This window comes from Oncorhynchus mykiss, chromosome 29 (assembly GCF_057628025.1).
Source record: "Oncorhynchus mykiss isolate SJ-2025 chromosome 29, ASM5762802v1, whole genome shotgun sequence".
In the NCBI taxonomy this organism is placed as follows: domain Eukaryota; kingdom Metazoa; phylum Chordata; class Actinopteri; order Salmoniformes; family Salmonidae; genus Oncorhynchus; species Oncorhynchus mykiss.
The window spans coordinates 22,007,198-22,028,510 of NC_143050.1; the positions used below are offsets into that span (position 1 = coordinate 22,007,198).

The 21,313-nt window shown below is 43.2% G+C and overlaps 1 protein-coding gene across 2 annotated transcripts in view; it reads right to left on the bottom strand.

The window, feature by feature from the left end:
* Positions 1-598: 598 nt before the first annotated feature.
* The window catches only part of LOC110509874 (leucine-rich repeat transmembrane neuronal protein 4), a 135,183-nt gene continuing 114,468 nt past the window's right edge, over positions 599-21,313 (bottom strand). For both annotated transcript variants that reach the window (XM_036967882.2, XM_021591052.3), the window contains one exon: positions 599-6,230. In XM_036967882.2, the coding sequence (XP_036823777.2) occupies positions 5,928-6,230 (303 nt within the window). In that variant the 3' untranslated portion in view covers positions 599-5,927. The remainder of the gene's footprint in view (positions 6,231-21,313) is intronic.

The following is a 21,313-nucleotide window of genomic DNA, read 5'->3' on the forward strand; positions in this document are numbered from 1 at the left end:
TGCTGGTTTGCTTCTGAAGTTAAGCAGGGTTGGTCCTGGTCAGTCCCTCGATGGGAGACCAGATGCTGCTGGAAGTGGTGTTGGAGGGCCAGTAGGAGGCACTCTTTCCTCTGGTCTAAAAAATATCCCAGTGCCCCAGGGCAGTGTTTGGGGAGATTGCCCTCTATATGGTGCTGTCTTTCGGATGGGACGTTAAACAGGTGTCCTGACTCTCTGAGGTCATTGAAGATCCCATGGCAGTTATTGTAAGAGTAGGGGTGTTAAACCTGGTGGCCTGGCTAAATTCCCAATCTGGCCGTGTAACAATCATAGTCACCTAAGAATCCCCAGTTTACAATTGGCTCATTCCTCTCCCCTGCAACTATTCCCCAGGTTGTTGCTGTAAATGAGAACGTGTTCTCAGCCAACTTACCTGGTAAAATAATGGATAAATAATGTCAGGAATTGTGAAAAACTGAGTTTAAATGTATTTGGCTCAGGTGTATGTAAACTTCTGACTTCTACTGTATAGAACATGATATTGAGACAGTGTTTGGTTATATGATTTGGAGTTACACAACAATAACAACACAGAGGAACATGGCATCACAAATATGAACCTTTAAATTTCTTTATTTTTGATTTCGTCATCAAAATTTTTACAAAACATTTTCTGACAATAATATACTCAAAGAGAAGCCATATTTTGCGTTTGGACCAGGTTTCCACAACACCGCTTTAGGTCTGAGCACAGAAAATAAGAATTGAAACCAAAACAACAACAAACCAACTACAGAATAAACAATGCAGCTCATATTTACATCCCACAGAAATCAATGCCGTCAGTAGGAGATAGATGAGGGAAAAGCAGAAATTCACATGGAAATATCATGGGAAAGAACAAGTGATATTGGTGGGAGGGGAGAATGTGGAGAAGCTTGGAGCAAATAAGGAATTATTAAAGAATATGATAATATTGCTTTCTGTCAGTTTTACTGCATGTTCACATCTATACATCGCCTCTATCAGCAAAATTGATTCTATATGAATTTAGTGTTCCTTTTCTCATTCTGTTCACATAAATCCAATTAGTGGTTTAAACATGCTTTATTAGACCGGAATAGTTTATATCTCTGACAGAGGTTAACGGTTATGCTTAGAACCCCTATTGTCTTGACCCTGGTTTGTAACCATTGCTTATGCCAAAGGGCAAAAACCTCCAGCTAATGATGTTAGAGCTTCTCCTACTGTCCTGTATGCCTCAGGTCTCCACATGCTCTGGGCCCTACAGAGGCCCTATAGGGGCTCTATACTGTAACTGTATAATGCCTCAGTTCAGGAGGGAATAGAGAAGATGAGAAGATGACGCAAAGCCACATCTGGCTGGGAACTAATTTGTCAAACGTATTTATCAGGTAATGACATAGAAGTCATTGAATCTCTGCGGTTGGCTTCAGGTGAACTGGAAGGAGAAATGTGTTGTGTTGATGGCAGGGAGGTGAGGCGCTGCAGAGTCCAGAGCCGTGGTGAGATGTAAGGGCCAGGTTTGAGACAGCATAAACTAGGTGTGCACCAGCAGTGACAGAGCCTAGACAACAAAAGCCACGATTCATCAACAGCAGATGTTACACCCTGTGGGGGGGGGGGGGGGGGGGGGGGGTGCAGTTCACGATGATGTGTTCACTCACTATACCCTCCTGCATCCTCAGCCATGTGCATTAGGTGTGATCAGACTGCATACAGCCAGGGTGTGGAAGTAGGATTTGGGAGATTTAGGAGGATGCAGGTGTCTGTGTGCCTCATTCAATGTGTTAATGAGGTACTGTACATGTGTACCAAGGTGTTAGGATAGCATCCCTTGGTGTGCATGGGATGCAAAACCTTTGTTTTAAGCAAATACAATACAATTCTCTTGTTCTTACCCCTTTTCTTAATTTCTGTTATTTGTTTCCCATTTTCTCGATTTCTATTCCCCCCCCCCCCCATCTCTCTTGCCTCATCTCTCTTTCCCCTAGAGATTTGCATTTAGCCATTCCTCTGAGCATAGACACAGAAATATGAAAGGCTTTCTTGCAATACTTCAGACCTTCGTTCACCCTCCCTTCAGCTAAATCTGTTCCCAAAAGGGATTTGATCCCAAACTCAGAGGATTGGGGTAGAGGGGGGAACAGATCCCAAAACAAACAAGGCTGAGGAAAAAACAAAGCCTGTCGGCGTTTCTGGGCTAGCACAGACGTTCCTGAATTTCAGCTTAAACTTGCACAAGTTGTATGCATCCCCTGTGCTGAAAGCCCCGTACAGTACAACATTAGAAAAATGGGACAAAAGACTTGTTCATGGAAGACAGCAGGGTCCCTTTATTCCAATGGCCTTATCATGGATGTAGATCATGGTAAACCAATGACTTATTAGCCGCTAATTTAATTGTGGTCACCATGACTCCATTTAAACTTCCAATTACATATTGTTTTGATCGTTGTTGGACTGCTGTTGAGTGATTACTGCTCAAGGAAACATATTAATGAAGAAACTAAATAATGATAATTAGTCTGGAAATGTGTTACCATAATAGAAGAGGGAAGCCTCTCTCTGGAGTATAGCCTCGTCCAACACAAGCATCTCTTTCTGCAATGTGCATAAAGACAGCATGGAGACTGGAGGGCCCATGGGGCTGGAGACATCTACTCTGGAGAGGATGGGCTACAGAGGGGTCAGTGAACAGCTTGCTTGAGAGACACCAAAGTAGCCAGTGTGTGTGTGGAAACACATGCTTGTGGTTCTAGGGCATGTCAGACAGGAAATAGTCTAGCTCTATACTATCTGTTTCTCGTTCAGTGCACACCCTTATATTTTGACGTGGTTTGCCCAGTCGTCAGCATGCGGACAGAAATAGAACATTGTAAAAAAGGGTCACCAAAGGCAGACATGATATCCAGGCCAGGAGATGGCAGGGGAGGTTTAAAGAGCAAGGCAAGACAAGACATTGCTAGAACTGAGAGTGGGATGTCCCATTTGTGAAGACATTGGCACAACATTTATTACAAGGTCAACTAAAACCAGCACTGTAGTCAGAAACCATTTTGAGTAAACCAACAGTTTGTATGTAATACGTGGGGCATACAGTATCTCAAAACTCTTCTAGATCATGATATAATTATCAGAGCATTGTCGGTGTGTTTTTGCTTGGGGGTTGGTAAATTATTAAATGAAATGAAGTTATCATGGCTTTAGTAGAAATAACATACTGTATCTCAAGCATACTGAAAACGAGTCATACACGAGAACATGGGTTGATAAAAATAATAATTATAGTAACAGCGGCCTGAACAGCTGCTACTCTGTTTATTATATATCCTGATTGCCTAGTCACTTTTACTCCTACCCACTTGTACATACTGTATTACCTCAACTACCTTGTACCCCTGCACATTGACTCGGTACTGGTAGTCCTTGTAGCTTCATTATTGTTTTTATTGTGTTACTATTTCCTTTTTTCATTTAGCAAATATTTGACTTTAAAATTCCGCACTATTGGGAATAGGCTCGTAAGCATTTCACTCTAATGTGAAGAATACTTCTGGTAGGGTAGACTTTAAGACATTAGTAAAAACCTCAGTGATGGACAATGTTTGCAGGAATAGTGACATGCTGGAGGGAGGTGGGAGCAGGTAGAAAAATATTTATAATTAAAACAAGGAGAGTAGAGGAAATGGTGGGAATCATCAACTCCCTCCCAAAGCCATCTTCTGGACAGACTCCCTCGCTCACTCCGGCTCGTGGATAAGGCTCCTCTTCTGGCCACAAGCAGTTTGTGTTTCAGAAGAAGCAAAATACGTAACTTTTTCCTTTTTAAAGATTCTCTATTTACAAGATAAATTAGTCCCGAAGGATTTTGTCCTTTTTATGTAGTCTTTTTATAGAATTGCTTGACATCATTGATCATCTCAAAAATGTACACTTTTGCTTCCGATCAAGAAACATACAAAAAAGCACACCCCCCCGGCCGGCGGTCTCCTGGCCCTCCCTTCTCTTTGCCCTCTCAGGCTTTCTCCTTCATGGGGAGCCATATACATAGGTGGCTTGATGTGCTCCCTCTTCCATTATACAGACCTCAGGGTATTGAACTTGACAGATAAAAAATGACCGCAGTGTGTGTGTTTAATTTGGACATGGGGAGTGAGGGGTGGGGAATCTCCGTTGAAAAGCCACCACAACAAAGGATCCAGTCCATCTTCAACTCCATCAATTGACGGTAAAGGATGTCCAAAAGTGCTCATGGGTAACAGAGACAGTGTCCACATTCATCTGGTTGGAGTTCAAACCCAGTCAGGCACACTTACTGGCAAAGGGCTGTGTTATTAACAGGCAACATCCATCCCCAGTGATAGTCCACCACAGTCAATGATTTTTTTTCTGGATGTCAAAGACGCACCAACGTGCCAGTCAGTCAGCCCAACAAGCCCCCGTGAGGCACTGGGCTCTTTGTCTGCTGTGTTTCTAAGGGAGTAGAGAGGAGAGCACAGGAGCAGTGCATCAACAATCCACCAGCATACCTGCCGCTCACCTCACAAACAGGCCAGTTACAAGAAAATCAAGCATTGTTTTTAGAAATCAAATATATAAAAGGGTTAGTTCGGCCTTTACAGGTGGTATGAGATTCAACCTTTAGTTGACCCCCTGGAAGGACCTACATACCTCCTTGTTCATTGCTTTGCCCAATTTGATCAAATTGAGCATTACAAAGCATCAGCATTTAAAATACCTTAATTCTGCCCAAACACTTCACATCCAGCAATTCCATTTAAAAGTATTTAATGAAATAGATATACATCTCATGAATTAGTCAGACCATAGATAGTATAATCTGGTGGGCCAACTCGAGCCAGCTGCCAAATCTTGACACCCCATTGCACATGCTTCCTACATTTTCTATCGGACTCCATAAAATGGTCTTTTTGTAATGATAACTGAGTAGGCTCTCTCAACCATTTACAGACACAGGACTCGGCAGCCTCTGTAGATTATTATGTGGTTTGGTTGTACATACTGTATGCAGATGGCAGACGTACATTTATAAAAAGGTAAACCATCTAATGCATGTATTTAATGTGTACCAGTTATGTTTTCAGAAACAAAAAGTATAAAGAAAACAAATGCTATTATTGTACATAAAAATAATACATCTTTGGTACGACATGAGCACATGAATAAAACTCAGACCTTGACCTCCATAGTTGAACATACTGACAATACAGTATGGAAACAATACAATTAATCTACTTGTTTTCTCTCATAACATTCTTATTTTTTGAGAATTTACTCATTTGAATGAGATAATGATTTCCATGGCATTATAACCCCTGACTGGCAATTTGAATGGGAAAAAGAGCGAGCCTTTGAGTTCTGGTAAACATTATTTTGTTTCATGACGTTGCTCTCTTTCTTTTCTTGTCCTCCAGACACATAGCTTATTGCACATTCCTTTCTCACTCCTAACACAACATGAGAGAACTGCCATGATCCATCCCTTGGAACAGGCACCATGCAGCATTGTCGCCACATTGGCCAGAGCTATAACCAAATGGATGCTTTAACGTGTCATGCACGTTGCATCACGTTTCTATTTCCCAGTAGCCAAGAGGAGGGGAGCAGCAAGTCCACTTTGAAGTGTTTGGAAAAAGAAAAAGAGATAATAGCAGGACTCCCAGGATGCATCAGCCTTCATAATGGTCACATTCCAGTTGCCAGATGCCAATGGCCTCTAGCCATGTTTTTAAATTTATCATTTTTGTTCTCCTCTTTTTACCTCTGCCCCCTTGTGGCCATCCCATGCCAATGTGCCGAAAAAGGCCTCACAGAACCCCCCTGCTCCCTTGCCCTCTATTCAAGAGTCATGGTGGATCTGTGGCATCCCCCCCACCTCAAACGACAGACTCTCGCTCCAGTTGTTAGCGTCCAAAGGTGAGCGTGGTGGTGCGCTCTTGGGGAGGGAAGGAGCCACCGGGGACCTGGGACGGGGCTCTGAGGATAGAGGGCGGTGAGCGGGGCCCGGCCCCCACTGTGGCAGCAGAGGGCACAGAGGGCAGCGATACAGTCTGTATGGTGGTTCTCTCACGTGGCCCCAGCTCCTCCAGGCCCTGCGGGGGACCCTCGTAGCCCATGTTGAGCCGCAGGGGCTGATGGGCCTGGCAGTAGTCCACGATAGGCTGCTCGTACCGGTAATACGCCAGCGTGCCCATCTGGTGCGGGACCTGTGTCGAGCAGGGAGGGATGGTGGGTGACAGAGAATGAGAGTGGCAGAGGGAGAGAGAATGTGTGAGTAATTAAGGGAATTTATATGTAGGTGGGAGAGGGAGAGGGGGAGAAAAAAACAGAAATATACATTAGAGATGTCAATCTCAATCTGTTGATTGCTCTGATAAGCCCTCTAGATACCAACTAGCAGATGGGAACAAATAATCATCAATAATTAAAATAATATCTGCAATTAAAACAAATGTTTTTGTCAAACAGTGATTATTTTGTCAGAAAAACAACAACAATGTGTATCAACTGCCTAAATGTGATGTTAAAATGTACCCACTAATCCAACCATTACCACTGGGCTGTCATCTCAGAAAAACAACAACAATGTGTATCAACTGCCTAAATGTGATGTTAAAATGTACCCACTAATCCAACCATTACCACTGGGCTGTCATCTCAGTGCAAGGTTGATGGATATGTATGCAGTAAGACAACAGAGATATTTTTACCCAACGTGAGCGTATGCCTGTCTTGTCATACAGTGTGAACTCCACTTGCCAGTGACTCATAATGCACACTCAAATTGCACAATGCACTACAACATGCTCATTCACATGTTCAAATAGGCATTCAGCCATGCACGTATATAAATGTGTCCATATACTAGCATAAAGGGAGGATCAGTGTAAACTTAAGCAGAGTTCCATAGAGTCTAGACAACCACGATGAGACTAAATCACCCACCCTCACACACACACACACACACACACACACACCGCTTTTCCAAACAAACAGATGAGCGACATCCAGGCGTTTTCCCCAACTCACTGCCTGAGTTCATTGCCTTAACAAAGACCAATTAGCGAAGGTTGAAAGGGGCCCAGAAAAAAAGTGGGGAGAGATGGCAGTCGTCGGGAATGAAGTGCTTGACAGGGTTCACAGACAATCAGATCTTACAATGGCGCTCAAAGATAAGAAAAAAAAGAAGAAAAAAACAAACAACAACTAGGAGACCAAGAAAGAAAACGGAGAGATAAATAATGACAAGGGTGCTGTCTGAGTGGATGATGGGAACTGGGTACGGCTCATAAATTCAGCCCTCTTATAGGCTATATAGTCTGTTGTCTGACAGAGCAAAAAACAAAACAAGGCTCCACTTTGGGTACCCGAGATTCAAGGTCTATGTAAGAGTAGAATTCATGGACCCAGTCAGTGGAGTAAGATCAGTCGTTCAGACAGAAGACTTGCCACAAGCGAAATAACCCCTGTGTCTAGAAGAACAATCTATATGTAACCTTGAGGAAGGTTAAAGAGAACATACAATACATAAAATATTGTCCCGCTGAGCTGAGGAGTGAGGTGTTATGGGTTCCCATTCCTGGCTAGGCTGTAAAGTATCAATACACTAACCTGACAGGGAACATATTGGGCTATGTCAATAAATACAGCTAACAAACAAACACTGTACACACTAACGAAAAAGTATGATAAAGATACTCTTTGAGGTCACATTGCAAATATCAGACCTCTTTTCACAAATGTGTCCCTCTCCCTTATAATATACCCTCCCCCCTCTCTCTCAAATGGACTCCATTAAACTAGACCTGTATTCATTACATTATGGGCACTCAGCGGATTACTCCCCTTCCTCTCTGTTGAGCCCCCCACCCTTCCCCCTGACCCCTCTGCTACCCACAGCTCCCTGCTTGCCCAGGTCCTACGAATTAATTAACGGATATTAACTCCTAACCATTTCAGCGGATTCTGTCCTAGTGCTGGGGCATTAATCTGGCCCGTGTGCTGGGAACGTGTGTGTGTGTGTGTGTGTAGGAATGAGTGTGTGCGTGAGAGAGAGGACATGTTAACACACACCTGGCGGTCTAGCAGCATATCCACAGTAGTCTCTGGCCTCAGCGTTTTGTGATTGAATTGTCTCCTCAGAGAGGTGTATTTTAATAGAATTAGGTGTAAATCTCAGACTGATACATTTGGTGTGATGAACCAGATTAATAGGCTTACATTGTTATTTTTGTCTGTCTCTAAGGAGGTAAAAAAAATCCCCATTAATTGATATTCAAGATTTGTCAAAAATATATTTTCACTGTAGCAACATTATGTTCTTACCCTGTACATAATCCCACAGAGATATAGCTATGAGGAGCCGCCAGTGCCCCACGCAATAAATCCCCAGTCACACACTCCATAAAATGCAGTTTTACTGAGTTTCTCTGCAGCTGGGACGTGGTGTTTCTTTTCTGGGAAATGTTTCCCCTTGGCTTTAGGAAACTTGGATCACTTTGACAAAAAAACTTCAGTTGGTCCTCGTCGGTCTGTCTGGGCACTAGGATACTGTAGCAAAGGGGAGAGGAGGAGAGCATACCCACACTCATACATGTGCAATGTGACCTTATGTTTCCAGTTAGTCTCTCAGGAAGCAGGAGGTGAGAGGCATTCAGGGCCTCTTATACTCTGTGCTGTGGAGAACAGAAACACACTGTCATTTACAACTGCTAAAAAACAGTACAGTGTGGAATACATTACCATAATGTATTTAAACAGGATTTCTATATTTAATGCAATAGTATTCACTTGTCATGGAAATAGTTAAGCATTGTGTCCCAGAGAACTGTTTTGGTAGAGTACTTATACTGCCATGTGTGTTTCACTTTGTTTGTCCGTGAGTCTTCATATTTCCTAGCGTGCATGCGTAGTTGGGCACAGATGTCGAACTGGGGGCATCCATCACATGGAGCCCACCAGACAAGCATTCAGCCCAGAGAAAACACACAGAACTGTCTGAGGGGGAGTTTAGCCAAATTTACATCAGATTTACAAAAACAAAGCATGGCCCCAGAGGAAAGCGAACCATGTTCCATCTTAATTTGACCCGAAAATTTGAAAAATATTTAGAATCTCTGTCAGGGGGCAGCTAAAAGTAGTGTTTGTATACAATGCAGTACATTACCTACATTATTTATTTAACCTTTATTTAACTAGGCAAGTCAGTTAAGAACTAATTCTTATTTACAATGACAGCCTAGGAACAGTGGGTTCTAACTGCCTTGTTCAGGGGCAGAATTATATATTTTTTACCTTGTCAGCTCAGGGATGCGATCAAGCAAAGTTTCAATTACTGGCCCAACGCTCTAACCACTAGCCTACCTGCCGTCCCAAATTCTACCTTAGGCACCAGTTAAAGTCGCCTCTGTAGGCTACGTACAGGCTACAGCACGTCTCATCTGAATTATTGTATTCAATTGACATATTTGTTGGGGTTTAGACGTATTTTTCGTTAGTGAAAATTGTAATTTTTTTGTACATTTTGTAAATCATCCAAACTACTGCGTGAAAAAATGTAAATCTGAAGTGTTGTAGACTACAAATTGCAAGACATCCCATTGGCATCATATGGTAACATAATGTGTAATTTAGCCTATTAAACACAAACATTATGTATCAAGTGAGAATTAGGGAGGTCTGATGTAAAAAATAAAAAAAAATAAAAAAATAATAATAATAATAAAAGGAAATTCTTGCCTTCTTCGCCCATATTTTCTAAAAATGTTTGCACAAAAAGTAGTGTGTAGAGTAGTTCTAATAGTTAGCTACACCGTGACATGGCAAGAAAGTAATTAACTACTGAAAATCAAATACAATTGTATTAGTTACATGCGCCGAATAAAACAGGTGTAGACCTTACAGTGAACTGCTTACTAACAAACCCCTAACCAACAGTGCAGTTAATAAAACAGGTGTAGACCTTACAGTGAACTGCTTACTAACAAACCCCTAACCAACAGTGCAGTTAATAAAACAGGTGTAGACCTTACAGTGAACTGCTTACTAACAAGCCCCTAACCAACAGTGCAGTTAATAAAACATTTAAAAATATGGATAAGAATAAGAGATAAAAGTAACAAGTAATTAAAGAGCAGCAGTAAAATAACAATAGCAAGACTATATACAGGTGGTTGCCGATACAGAGTCAATGTGCGGTGGCATCGGTTAGCTGAGGTATTATGTAGGTAGAGTTATTAAAGTGACTATGCATAGACGACAACAGAGAGTAGCAGTGGTGTAAAGAGGGGGTGGGGGGGGGGGGGGGGGCACTGCAAATAGTCTGGGTAGCCATTTGACTAGATGTTCAGGAGTCTTATGGCTTGGGGGTAGAAGCTGCCTCTTGGACCTAGACTTGGTGCTCTGGAACCTATTGCTGTGTGGTAGCAGAGAGAACAGTCTATGACTAGGGTGGTTAGAGTGTTTGACAATTTTTAGGGCCTTCTTCTGACAACGCCTGGTAAAGAGGTCCTGGATGTCAGGAAGCTTGGCCCCAAAGATGTACTGGGCCATTTGCACTACCCTCTTTAGTACCTTGCAGTCGGAGGCTGAGCAGTTGCCATACCAGGCAGTGATTAACCAGTGTGATCACTGGATACTCTCGTTGGTGCAGCTGTAGAAACTTTTGAGGATTTGAGGACCCATGCCAAATCCTTTCAGTCTCCTGAGGGGGAATAGGTTTTGTCGTTCCCTCTTCACAACTGTCTTGGTGTGCTTGGACAATGTTATTTTGTTGGTGATGTGGACACCAAGGAACTTGAAGCGCTCAACCTGCTCCACTGCAGCTCGGTCCTCTTTCCTGTAGTCCACAATCATCTGCTTTGTCTTGATCACGTTAAGGGAGAGGTTGTCGTCCTGGCACCAGACGGCCTGGTCTCTGACTTCCTCCCTATAGGCTGTCTCGCGTTGTCGGTGATCAGCCTGTTGTGTCAACGGCAAATTTAATGATGGTGTTGGAGTCGTGTAGACATGAGTGAATAGGAAGTACAGGAAGGGACTGAGCACGCACCCCCGAGGGGCCCCCGTGTCGAGGAACAGCGTGGTGGATGTGTTGTTACCTACCCTTACCATCTGGTGATGGCCCGTCAGGAAGCCCATGATCCAATTGCAGAGGAAGGTGTTTAGTCCCAAGGTCCTTAGCTTAGTGATGAACTTTGAGGGCACTATGGTGTTGAAAGCTAAGCTATAGTCAATGAATAGCATTCTCACATAGGTGTTCCTTTTGTCCAGGGGGGAAAGGGCAATGTGGAATGCAATAGAGATGGCATCATCTGTGGATCTGTTGGGGTGGCATGCAAATTGGAGTGCATCTAGGGTTTCTGGAATGATGGTGTTGAAGTGAGCCATGACCAGCCTTTCAAAGCACTTCATGGCTACAGACCTGAGTGCTATGGGTCAGTAGTCATTTAGGCAGTTTACCTTGGTGTTCTTGGGAACACATTTTAAATGTGTAACTAAATAAAGTCAATGGGGGGCATTAAGTTATTTGTGCCAGAAGGGCGTGGGCTGGAATCGAACCGCATTCGGAAAGTATTCAGACCCCTTGACATTTTCCCCCATTCTTTTACAGCCTAATACTAAAATTAAATTTTAAAAAAATGTCCCTCTTGAATCTACACACACTACCTCATAATGACAAAGAAAAAAACGTTTTTCAGAAGTTTTTGCAAATGTAAAAATAAAAAACTGAAATATCACATTTACATACGTTTTTAGACCCATTACTCAAATTTTGTTGAAGCACCTTTGACAGTGTTTACAGCATTGAGTCTTTTTGGGTATGACACTACAAGCTTGGCGCACCTGTATTTGGGGAGTTACTCCCATTTTTCTCTGCAGATCCTCTCAATATCTGTCAGTTTGGATGGGGAGAATTGCTGAACAGCTATTTTCAGGTCTCTCCAGAGATGTTCGATCGGGTTCAAGTCCGGGCTCTGGCTGGGCCACTCAATGACATTCAGAGACTTGTCCCGAAGCCACTCCTGCATTGTCTTGGCTGTGTGCTTAGGGTCGTTGTCGTGTTGGAAGGTGAATCGTCGCCCCAGTCTGAGGTCCTGAGCACTCTGGAGCAGGATTTCATCAAGGATCTCTCTGTACATTTCTCCGTTCATCTTTCCCTCGATCCTGACCAGTCTCTCTGCTGCGGAAAAACATCCCCACAGCATGATGCTGCCACCACCATGCTTCACCGTATGGAATGATGCCAGGTTTCCTCCAGACATGACGCTTGGCATTCACCTCCCTGACCAAGGCCCTTCTCCTCTGATTGCCGTGTTTGGTGGGGCGGCCAGCTATAGGAAGAGTCTTGGTGGTTCCAAACTTCTTCCATTTAAGAATGAAGGAGGCCACTGTGTTCTTGGCGACCTTCAATGCTGCAGACATTTTTTGGTACCCTTCCCCAGTTCTGTGCCTCGACACAATCCTGTCTCGGGGCTCTACGGACAATTCCTTCAACCTCATGGCTTTGTTTTTGCTCTGACATGCACTGTCAACTATGGGACCTTATATAGACAGGTGTGTGCCTCTCCAAATCATGTCCAATCAATTGAATTTTCCACAGGTGGACTCCAATCAAGTTGAAAAACATGTCAAGGATGATCAATGGAAACCAAGGAGCTCATTGTGGATTACAGGAAGTCTGAAAGCTGCCACCAAGCCCCAAACAGAGCTCAATTTCGAGTCTGATAGCAAAGGGTCTGAATATCTTTTTGATTTTTAATACATTTGCAACAATTTCAAAGAAACGGTTTTCAATTTCGTTCAATTTGATTACAGCCAACCTGATTAGAATGATTCACCTTCCTGGTTTTAAGTGACAACATCTGTGGCACGCTGGCAATGCAACTTCTGGAGATGTGTGAATGAATGCTATCTGATCTGTAAGATGGTTCCGATTATGTTCATAAAACAAAGGCCTATTTGGGAGTAGTATAACAGTGAGTGGACATTCTCCCTTTCTATTTGTATAGGATCTTTTTGCAGCTACTGTGAAAAGTATGGATGTGCGTAAAAAAAACTCTCCATAGCCTGCATTGTTTTAATATTGTATGTTTTAATTATGGTGCCTGAAAATGTGACATGGTCTATTTGTAGTTTCATTTTGATTAGAATTTGTTTTAATTATTATTTCTCTTTTTAGGCCTTATCAATAATTAATGTAATCTTGCTTATTGACAATGTTTGGCTAGCCCCTATATCAGTGCGAAGGCTATTGAACCCATGGGTTTAAGTTAACGGTATTTAGCAAAGATAGGTCTATATTTTGTTATTTCGTTTCTGTAAGCTATTTAACAAACTATAACGGACTAACATTGGAACTGGAGTTAATTCCAAAGCAATACATAAAAGACCCTAAATACACAACTTGAAGCAATCACATATTTTGCCAAGGAGAACATTCTGATTGGCCAGCGAGGGGCCAAACCTGGAGACACCAACAACTTGTTTATTTATCAAAACCCAACCCTTCCGTACAAACCCCAGCAAGTGCGCCGATAATTGAGATCGTGCAAATACAAAAAATATTTCTGACACACCCCTGAACCTAGATTAGATTCAACTTTGTCATTGAACAAGTACAAGTACAGTACAATGAAATGCAGTTAGCATCTAAACAGAAGTGCAAATAAAAAAGTGCAAAAAATGTACAAGTGAAACAATTAAGTACAATGTATGTTATTAAATGGGAAGTATAAATGTTTAGTGAAGGCAAATGGAAAGTGCAAGGGGGCACGCAACTGAAATGCAGGAATAGCAGCAATGAAGATACCGAGGTAGACATGTACATGTACAACTGAATAATGTCCTTCATCAGATTTTGCAAAGCAATATCAGAGTCCAGTAGTACCATGAAGAGTGCAAAGAGAGTAATACAACAAGGTCCCTGAGAGGCAGTACTAAGCGGAGGGCAGGTGGATATGGCTAGTGCCGTGCCACAGAGTTCAGCAGGGTTACAGTAGCTGGAAAGAAACTGCTCTTGAGCCTGCTAATGCAGGAACGTAGAGACCTGTACCGCCTGCCTGATGGTAGGAGGACAGTTTGTGGCATGGATGTGAAGGGTCCCTGATGATGCCACGCCCTATGCAGACACCGCTTGCGCTGGAGGTCTACGATGACAGGGAGCTGGTCACCAATGATAAGCTGGGCGGTTTTCATCAACCGTTGCAGGGTCTTCCTTTCGGCCACGGAGCATCTACCAAACCACACTGTGGCGCAGTTTGTCAGAATGCTCTCGACCGTGCAGCGGTAGAAGTTCACCAGGATCTTGGGAGACAGGCGGGCCTTCTTCAGCCTCCTCACAAAGAACAGGCGCCAGGTTGTTGCCAGCGCACCATGCAGCCAGATGCTTGACCTCCCTGTAGGCTGACTCGTCATTGTCACTGATCAGGCCTACCACCGTGGTGTCGTTTGTGAACTTGACGATGGTGTTGGAACCGTGTATAGGAATGCAGTTGTAGGTGAAGAGGGAGTTAAGGAGAGGGCTCTGCATGCAGCCCTTTGGCACACAGGTGTTCAGGTTCAGGGTTGAGGAGGTGAAGTTGCCTAACCTGACAGACTGGGGTCTGTTGGTTAAGAAGTACAAAACTCAGTTACAGAGAGAAGGGATTATCCCTAGGTCATAGAGTTTGTGCCAATGACAGGCCTGGGCCAATGACAGGTTGAAAATGTCAGTGAAGACCTCGGCCAGGTGCCCAGCACATGCTCAGATCACACGACCGGGAACGTCATCAGGACCAACAGCCTTGCGTGCATTCACCCTGCTCAGTGCAGGCAACACATCTGCGATGGATAGTCTGAGGGGGAAGTCGTCTGGGGGGAGCTCAGCTTTGATGGCTGGACCTTTGTTGTCCCTATCGAAGCGAGTATAGAAGCTGTTTAACTCGTCGGCAATATCGTTGGCTGTGGGGGCAGGGTTTTTTGGGTGGTAGTCTGTGATGGCTTGGATGCCCTGCCACATGTGTCGAGGGTCGGATTTGTTGAAGTGCTCCTCAATCGTCAGTTTTTGGTCATGTTTAGCCATCTTGATGCCCTTTTTCAGGTTAGCCCTGGATGAGCTGTAGGCTTCTGTATCGGCAGATCTAAAGCAGCTTTGCGTGCCTTTAGTAGTAGTCGGACCTCTCGGTTCATCCAAGGCTTCCAGTTGGGGAAGGTCTTTATTAGGTTATGGGTGGTGAAATTGTTGATGCAGATGTTGATGTAATCCAGAATGGAAGAAGCATATGTTTCAATGTCCTTATGGGAGTCAAGGGTGGCTTGAGGGGCAAACAATCTCCAGTCTGTGTGTTGAAACTGGTGCTGTAGTAATGAGTCTGACACCTCTGGACACACTTTGACTCCTCACTGAGAGTGAAAGGTGATTAGACTGTCCCATGTGGGGGAGGGGAATGGCTTTGTAAGCCTCCGGAATGTTTGTATAGACGTGGTCTAGTGTATTGTCTCCTCTAGTGGGGCAGGAGACATTTTGGTGGAATTTGGGAAAAACTGTTTTCAGGATTGAGTGGTTAAAATCCCCTGCAACAGAAGCTCCATCAGGATGTGCAGTTTGCTGTTTGCTAATAGCAACCTGCAGTTCTTTCATTGCTAGTTTAGCATTAGCATCCGGAGGTATGTAGCCTGCAGTAACAACAATGGATATAAGCTCCAGAGGCAAGTAGAAAGGCCTGCACCAAATCATCAGGTACTCCAGATTGGTTGAGCAGTGACTCCCGGTTATGTTACTGTCTGTACACCATACTTTGTTTACATAAATGCACAAACCACCTCCTCAGGTCTTACCAGAGTCCTCTGCCGTACGATCAGCCCTGAAGACGTCGCGCCCCTCTAGCCCAATAGCGTTGTCGGGTATGCTGTTGTTTAGACACGTTTCCGTGAAAATCATGCCGCTGCAATCCATAATCCTTTTTTGTGAGATGATTCTTAGTCGTATTTTGTCCATTTTGTACATCAGTGACCGGACGTTAGCAAGGAACAAGCTAGGTAGTGGAAGATGATGTGGGGTTAGCTTTTGCCTAGCCTGGAGGCCAACCCGCTTCCCTTGCCTTTGTTTGCGATCTCTATGCTGCTTCCTGGCACTTCCTCTCGGCGATGTTTCAGTCTCCCGGGGCGTCTTCGCGAAGTTGTAAGTTGTCAAAAACTCTCTTTGTGCATTGTGTTCCAATATCCAGGAGTTCTTGTCAGCTATATAAAGTGTACGTCAGGCTGTACTGAGTGAATAAACTAAGAACTATTAAGTAAATTACAGCTAATTCGCAAAATCTGGGTAGATGCTGAGCCTCGCTCTGTACACGCGCCGCCATGATGTACTGTACCTATAGCGCTACCTTAGATTTACCATGGTGTTAAGTTTGTTAAAATCGAGCCCAGAGTGTGTTATCCACGTGTTTCTCTAAACAAGCTGCTACCCTCCTGCTAATTCCTTAATGACCGCCCCTCCCTTTATATGTACTGCAGTGTTGATTACAGGTCTCTGACACCCCACCGATAACACTGCCTCACTCCATTCTACATAGACACACACACAAGTACACACACACGCTCGTCGTTTGCACGCACGCACTCGTGCACACTCATACGCCCAATTCAAAAAAAAATGAGCGTTGCCCCCTTCACGCTCCAGCGCCTGCCCACCGTTGGCTTATCACTCTGCTCTCACACTGTACAGACACCAGAGGAGGTTCTACAGACAGACAGCAAATGGGACGTGAAATGTTACTCAATGCTCAACACTAGTTCTCCTGTACTGCCTGCCCAAGTCTATTTCCTGTGCTGCATGCCTAAGTATTTTTCTTACACGTTCAACACAGTGCATAATTACTGGTGCTAATGATTTCTCTGCTGACTTTCTGCAGCTGCCTATAGAAAAGGTAAGTCTAAGATGGCAAACAACTCTAACCTATCTCTCGCAGTCTGACAGGCTCCAGCTGTCTCACACCTTGCTGCTGTTAAGGAATATAAAACCTTTGCTTTTCCTGTACTCCGAGTGGGAATAAGAGATTGTGTTGCAACATTTCATCTGCTGCTCTCTCAGTCCACAGTTCCCTGCATCGTTCAAGGACAAATCTCTGTCTGCACTGACATGACATAGGGGTCGAACACCTTAGGTATATTCATCAGGGAATCTGTCCATAAACTCCTTGATGGTTTCTTTTTTTATTCAATAGGAGAGCTTAGCGTATTTGCTCATTCAAGGTCATCACCAAGCATCCCTCATGAATAAGGGAGCGGATGGGGCTTATTCAGTTAACTTAAACAAAGTGGATGAGAATGACCATAAAAAGACAACAGAGTGTCTTTGTGGGTACTATACTTCATACGGCTTTCATTTAGTTGAAGTCAGCATGGTAGTGATGTGTAGTTCCGGAACAATTATTTCATGATTCATTTTTCTGAGTGACTTCTTCATTTTAGTTGTTTGTTTGACTCGCTGGCCGCAATTAGTCCTACAGCAGGATTGATACACGCTCCTCTGGATCAGCGGCCTCAGAGACGTGCTTTGACCTACAACTGTCTGTCAGAAATGTGCACAGAAAAATAGACAATGCTGCAGGCAGGCAGCATAGAGAAGAAAAATACATGTATATAACTGATAATTGATTGCATGGTGCAAGAATGACTGCAATTAATGTATTATTGAATGTGATGAATGACACAGCTTTGTAGAACCAAAACATACACACCCTCTGTTCAACAAAAATGTATAATTTAGGGGGCTGATGTTAGCAAAGATATTATGCTTATCACCCTCAAGGTAGTCAAGCAATGCACTCCCCAAGAGTCATTCACAATCTAGTCCGGTTGCGGCCACAACTAGACCTAATTTCAAATGTATCAAGAAATAATCTTATTGTATGCCTAGCAATCAACAAATGTACATTGTTTAAAGCACACTTCTACAAGTCTCAGTCGCAAATGACAGCTTCAATAAGCCCCCTATGGTGAATGACGTGAACTAGAGGATTGTAGAAACATGACGACTCTTTCCAATGCTCTGTTCATCATTCGCCGGTAGGGAGTCCTGCATGCATTACTGACTCAATTGAACGAAATGAGTTGAAAGATTTTTTCTTTTGACTGAACGAGTAGAGAAAAGACCCAAACTTCCCATCACTACAGCTATACCTTGTAGAGTGAGTCATCTATAGTTCATCGTGCTAATGCTATATTGACTATATTGACTCACATACTGTAATTAGGAGTAAAACGCTGTTTTCGACAGTCTTAATCTGATGCAAACACTAACAGCAACAGCTAAAACCTCCGCTCTGAATCAGGTGTGTCTGTGGCAATGCACTAAGATGCATAAAAAAAATGTTACCGTGAGGTGCTTTTTGTGTCAAAGAGATACCATTCTTTTTCATATTTTTCTGCTGTTCTTTGTGAATTGAAACTTTCCAGTGTTCACTTTTCGCTTGGCCTAAAATGGCTGTCTCCTGGGGTGCTCTGTCAAGGAGGACCATTGGCTGTGTGTCTGAGTGATGAGCGCAGCCCAAAGTAAGCGCTGTGTGGCCAGTCTTGGCTCGATGCTGGGCTGCATCTGTCTGACTTTAATCAAAGATATTGGGAAGGAGTGTGCCTGTCTGTGTACCCAGGCCCAGGCTTTAAAGACCTGACTTATAACACATGTCAGGACGCCCTGGGTGAAGACCAGCCCAATATATACCTTTACTATAGCTCTCTCCATCCCTGTCTCTTCTTCTCTCCAAAGGTAATACGAACAAAACATTATTTAAAAGACGGGCAGAACTTTGAGTTCACTTAATTTAATTTTCAGCATTGGGTGCTTTTGCTGGTAAGTACCAGACAAAAGGAAGTATACAAATCAAATTTTATTTGTCACATACATGTGTTTAGCAGATGTTATTACTGGTGTAGCAAAATGCTTTTTTCTCAAGTTCCAACATTGCAGTAATACCTAACAAGTAATATCTAATAATTCCACAACAATACAGACAAATCTAAAGTAAAATAATGGAATAAATTAAGAGTATATAAATATTTGGGCGAGCAGTGTCAGAGCAACATGGACTAAGATACAGTAGAACAGGATAGAATACAGAGTAATGCAAAATATGTAAACATTATTAACTTCATATGGCTGCAGGGGCAGTATTCAGTAGCTTGGATGAAAAGGTGCCCATTGTAAACGGCCAGCTCCTCAGTCTCAGTTGCTAATATATGCATAGTATTATTATTATTATTATTATTATTATTGGATAGAAAACACTCTAACGTTTCCAAAACTGTCAAAACATTGTCTGTGAGTATAACAGAACTGATATTGCAGGCGAAACCCTGAGGAAAATCTAAACAGGAAGTGGCTTCTATTTTGAAAACTCCATGTTCCATAGCCTCCCTTTGCTGGATTTAAAGGGACATGAACCAGATTCCCTTTCCTATTGCTTCCTCAAGGTGTCAGTCTTCAGACATAGTTTCAGGCTTTTATTTTGAAAAATGAGCCAGAACGATAACATCGCGTCAAGTGGTCACATGAGTTTTGCTTGCGCAACAGAGTTTGGATAGGTATTGCTTTTCCCTCTCCTACTGTGACAGACATTTGCGGTTGATATATTATCGATTATATATTTTAAAAACAACCTGAGGATTGATTATAAAAAAGAGTTTGACATGTTTCTGTGGACATTACGGAAACTATTTGGAATTTTCGTCTGCGTTGTCGTGACCGCTCTTTCCTGTGGATTTCTGAACATAATGCGACAAACTAACGGAGGTATTTTGGATATAAAAATAATCTTTATGGAACAAAAGGAACATTTGTTGTGTAACTGGGAGTCTCGTGAGTGAAAACATCTGAAGATCAAAGGTAAATTATTCATTTGATTGTTTTTCTGATTTTCGTGACCGAGCTACCTGATACTAAGTGTACTTATTGTTTTGTCATGCGATCGATAAACTTACACAAACGCTTGGATGGCTTTCGCTGTAAAGCATCATTTAAAAATCTGATTCGACAGGTGGGTTAATAAAAGGCTAAGCTGTGTTTTCCTATATTGCACGTGTGATTTCATGAATAAAGATATTTGTAGTAATATTTATTGAAATTAGCGCTATGCTATTCAGCGGTTGTTGATGACACTTATCCCGATAGTGGGATTGCAGCCATAACAGGTTAAAGTGACTAGTGTTCCATTATTAAAGTGGCCAGTGATTTCAAGTCTATGTATATAAAGCAGCAGCCTCTAATGTGCTAGTGATGGCTATTTAACAGTTTGATGGCCTTGAGATAGAAGCTGTTTTTCAGTCTCTCGAGCCCAGCTTTGATGCACCTGTACTGACCTCGCCTTCTGAATGATAGCGAGGTGAACAGACAGTGGCTCGGGTGGTTGTTGTCCTTGATGATATTTTTGATCTTTCTGTGACATCGGGTGCTGTAGGTGTCCTGGAGGGCAGGTAGTGATGATGCGTTGGGCAGACCGCAACACCCTCTGGAGAGCCCTGCGGTTGCGGGGGGTGCAGTTGCCAAACCAGGGGGGGATACAGCCCGACAGGAAGCTCTCAATTGTGCATCTGTAAAGGTTTGTGAAGGTTTTAGGTGCCAAGCCAAATTTTTTCATCCTTCAGCCTTCTTCACCACACTGTCTGTGTAGGTGGACCATTTCCGTTTGTCAGTGATGTGTATGCCATGGAACTTGAAGCTTTGGTCGGCTGTCAGGAAGTCCAGGACCCAGTTGCACAGGGTGGCTTCTCACCGAGGGCCTCGAGCTTAATGATGAGCTTGGAGGGTACTATGGTGTTGAATGCTGAGCAGCATTCTTAAATAGGTCATCCTTTTGTCCAGATGGGATAGGGCAGTGTGCAGTGCGATGATGATTGCATCGTCTGTGGATCTATTGGGTGGGTCTAGGGCAGTGGTCGCCCTTTTTTTAAAATCATGTTGAGCTGTTGCCAGTAGGTGCACTTGACTTCAAAGTCCTGCGCACCGGGTAAGCAAAGTGTTGCCATGAGACAAATCTGTGACTAAATCGAGTGCACCTACTAAGCTGCCCAATCGGATAGCTCAAATCACCGTGGTTACAGAGCTTCCATGACCCTGGCCACAGCCAAGTTTAATAGGCTACTTGCCTACGTAAGATTTAATAACTTTTAAAACCATGACCACAGAGAGACTGTCAATGAATACAAAAAATAGCTGCTGTTTTTATGAGTTCATGTTTAAGTTAATATTCACCACGGTCACTGTTTTTATTCAACACTATTACAAAACGCGCTTCTCCGTACTTCCGCTCAGGCTGTA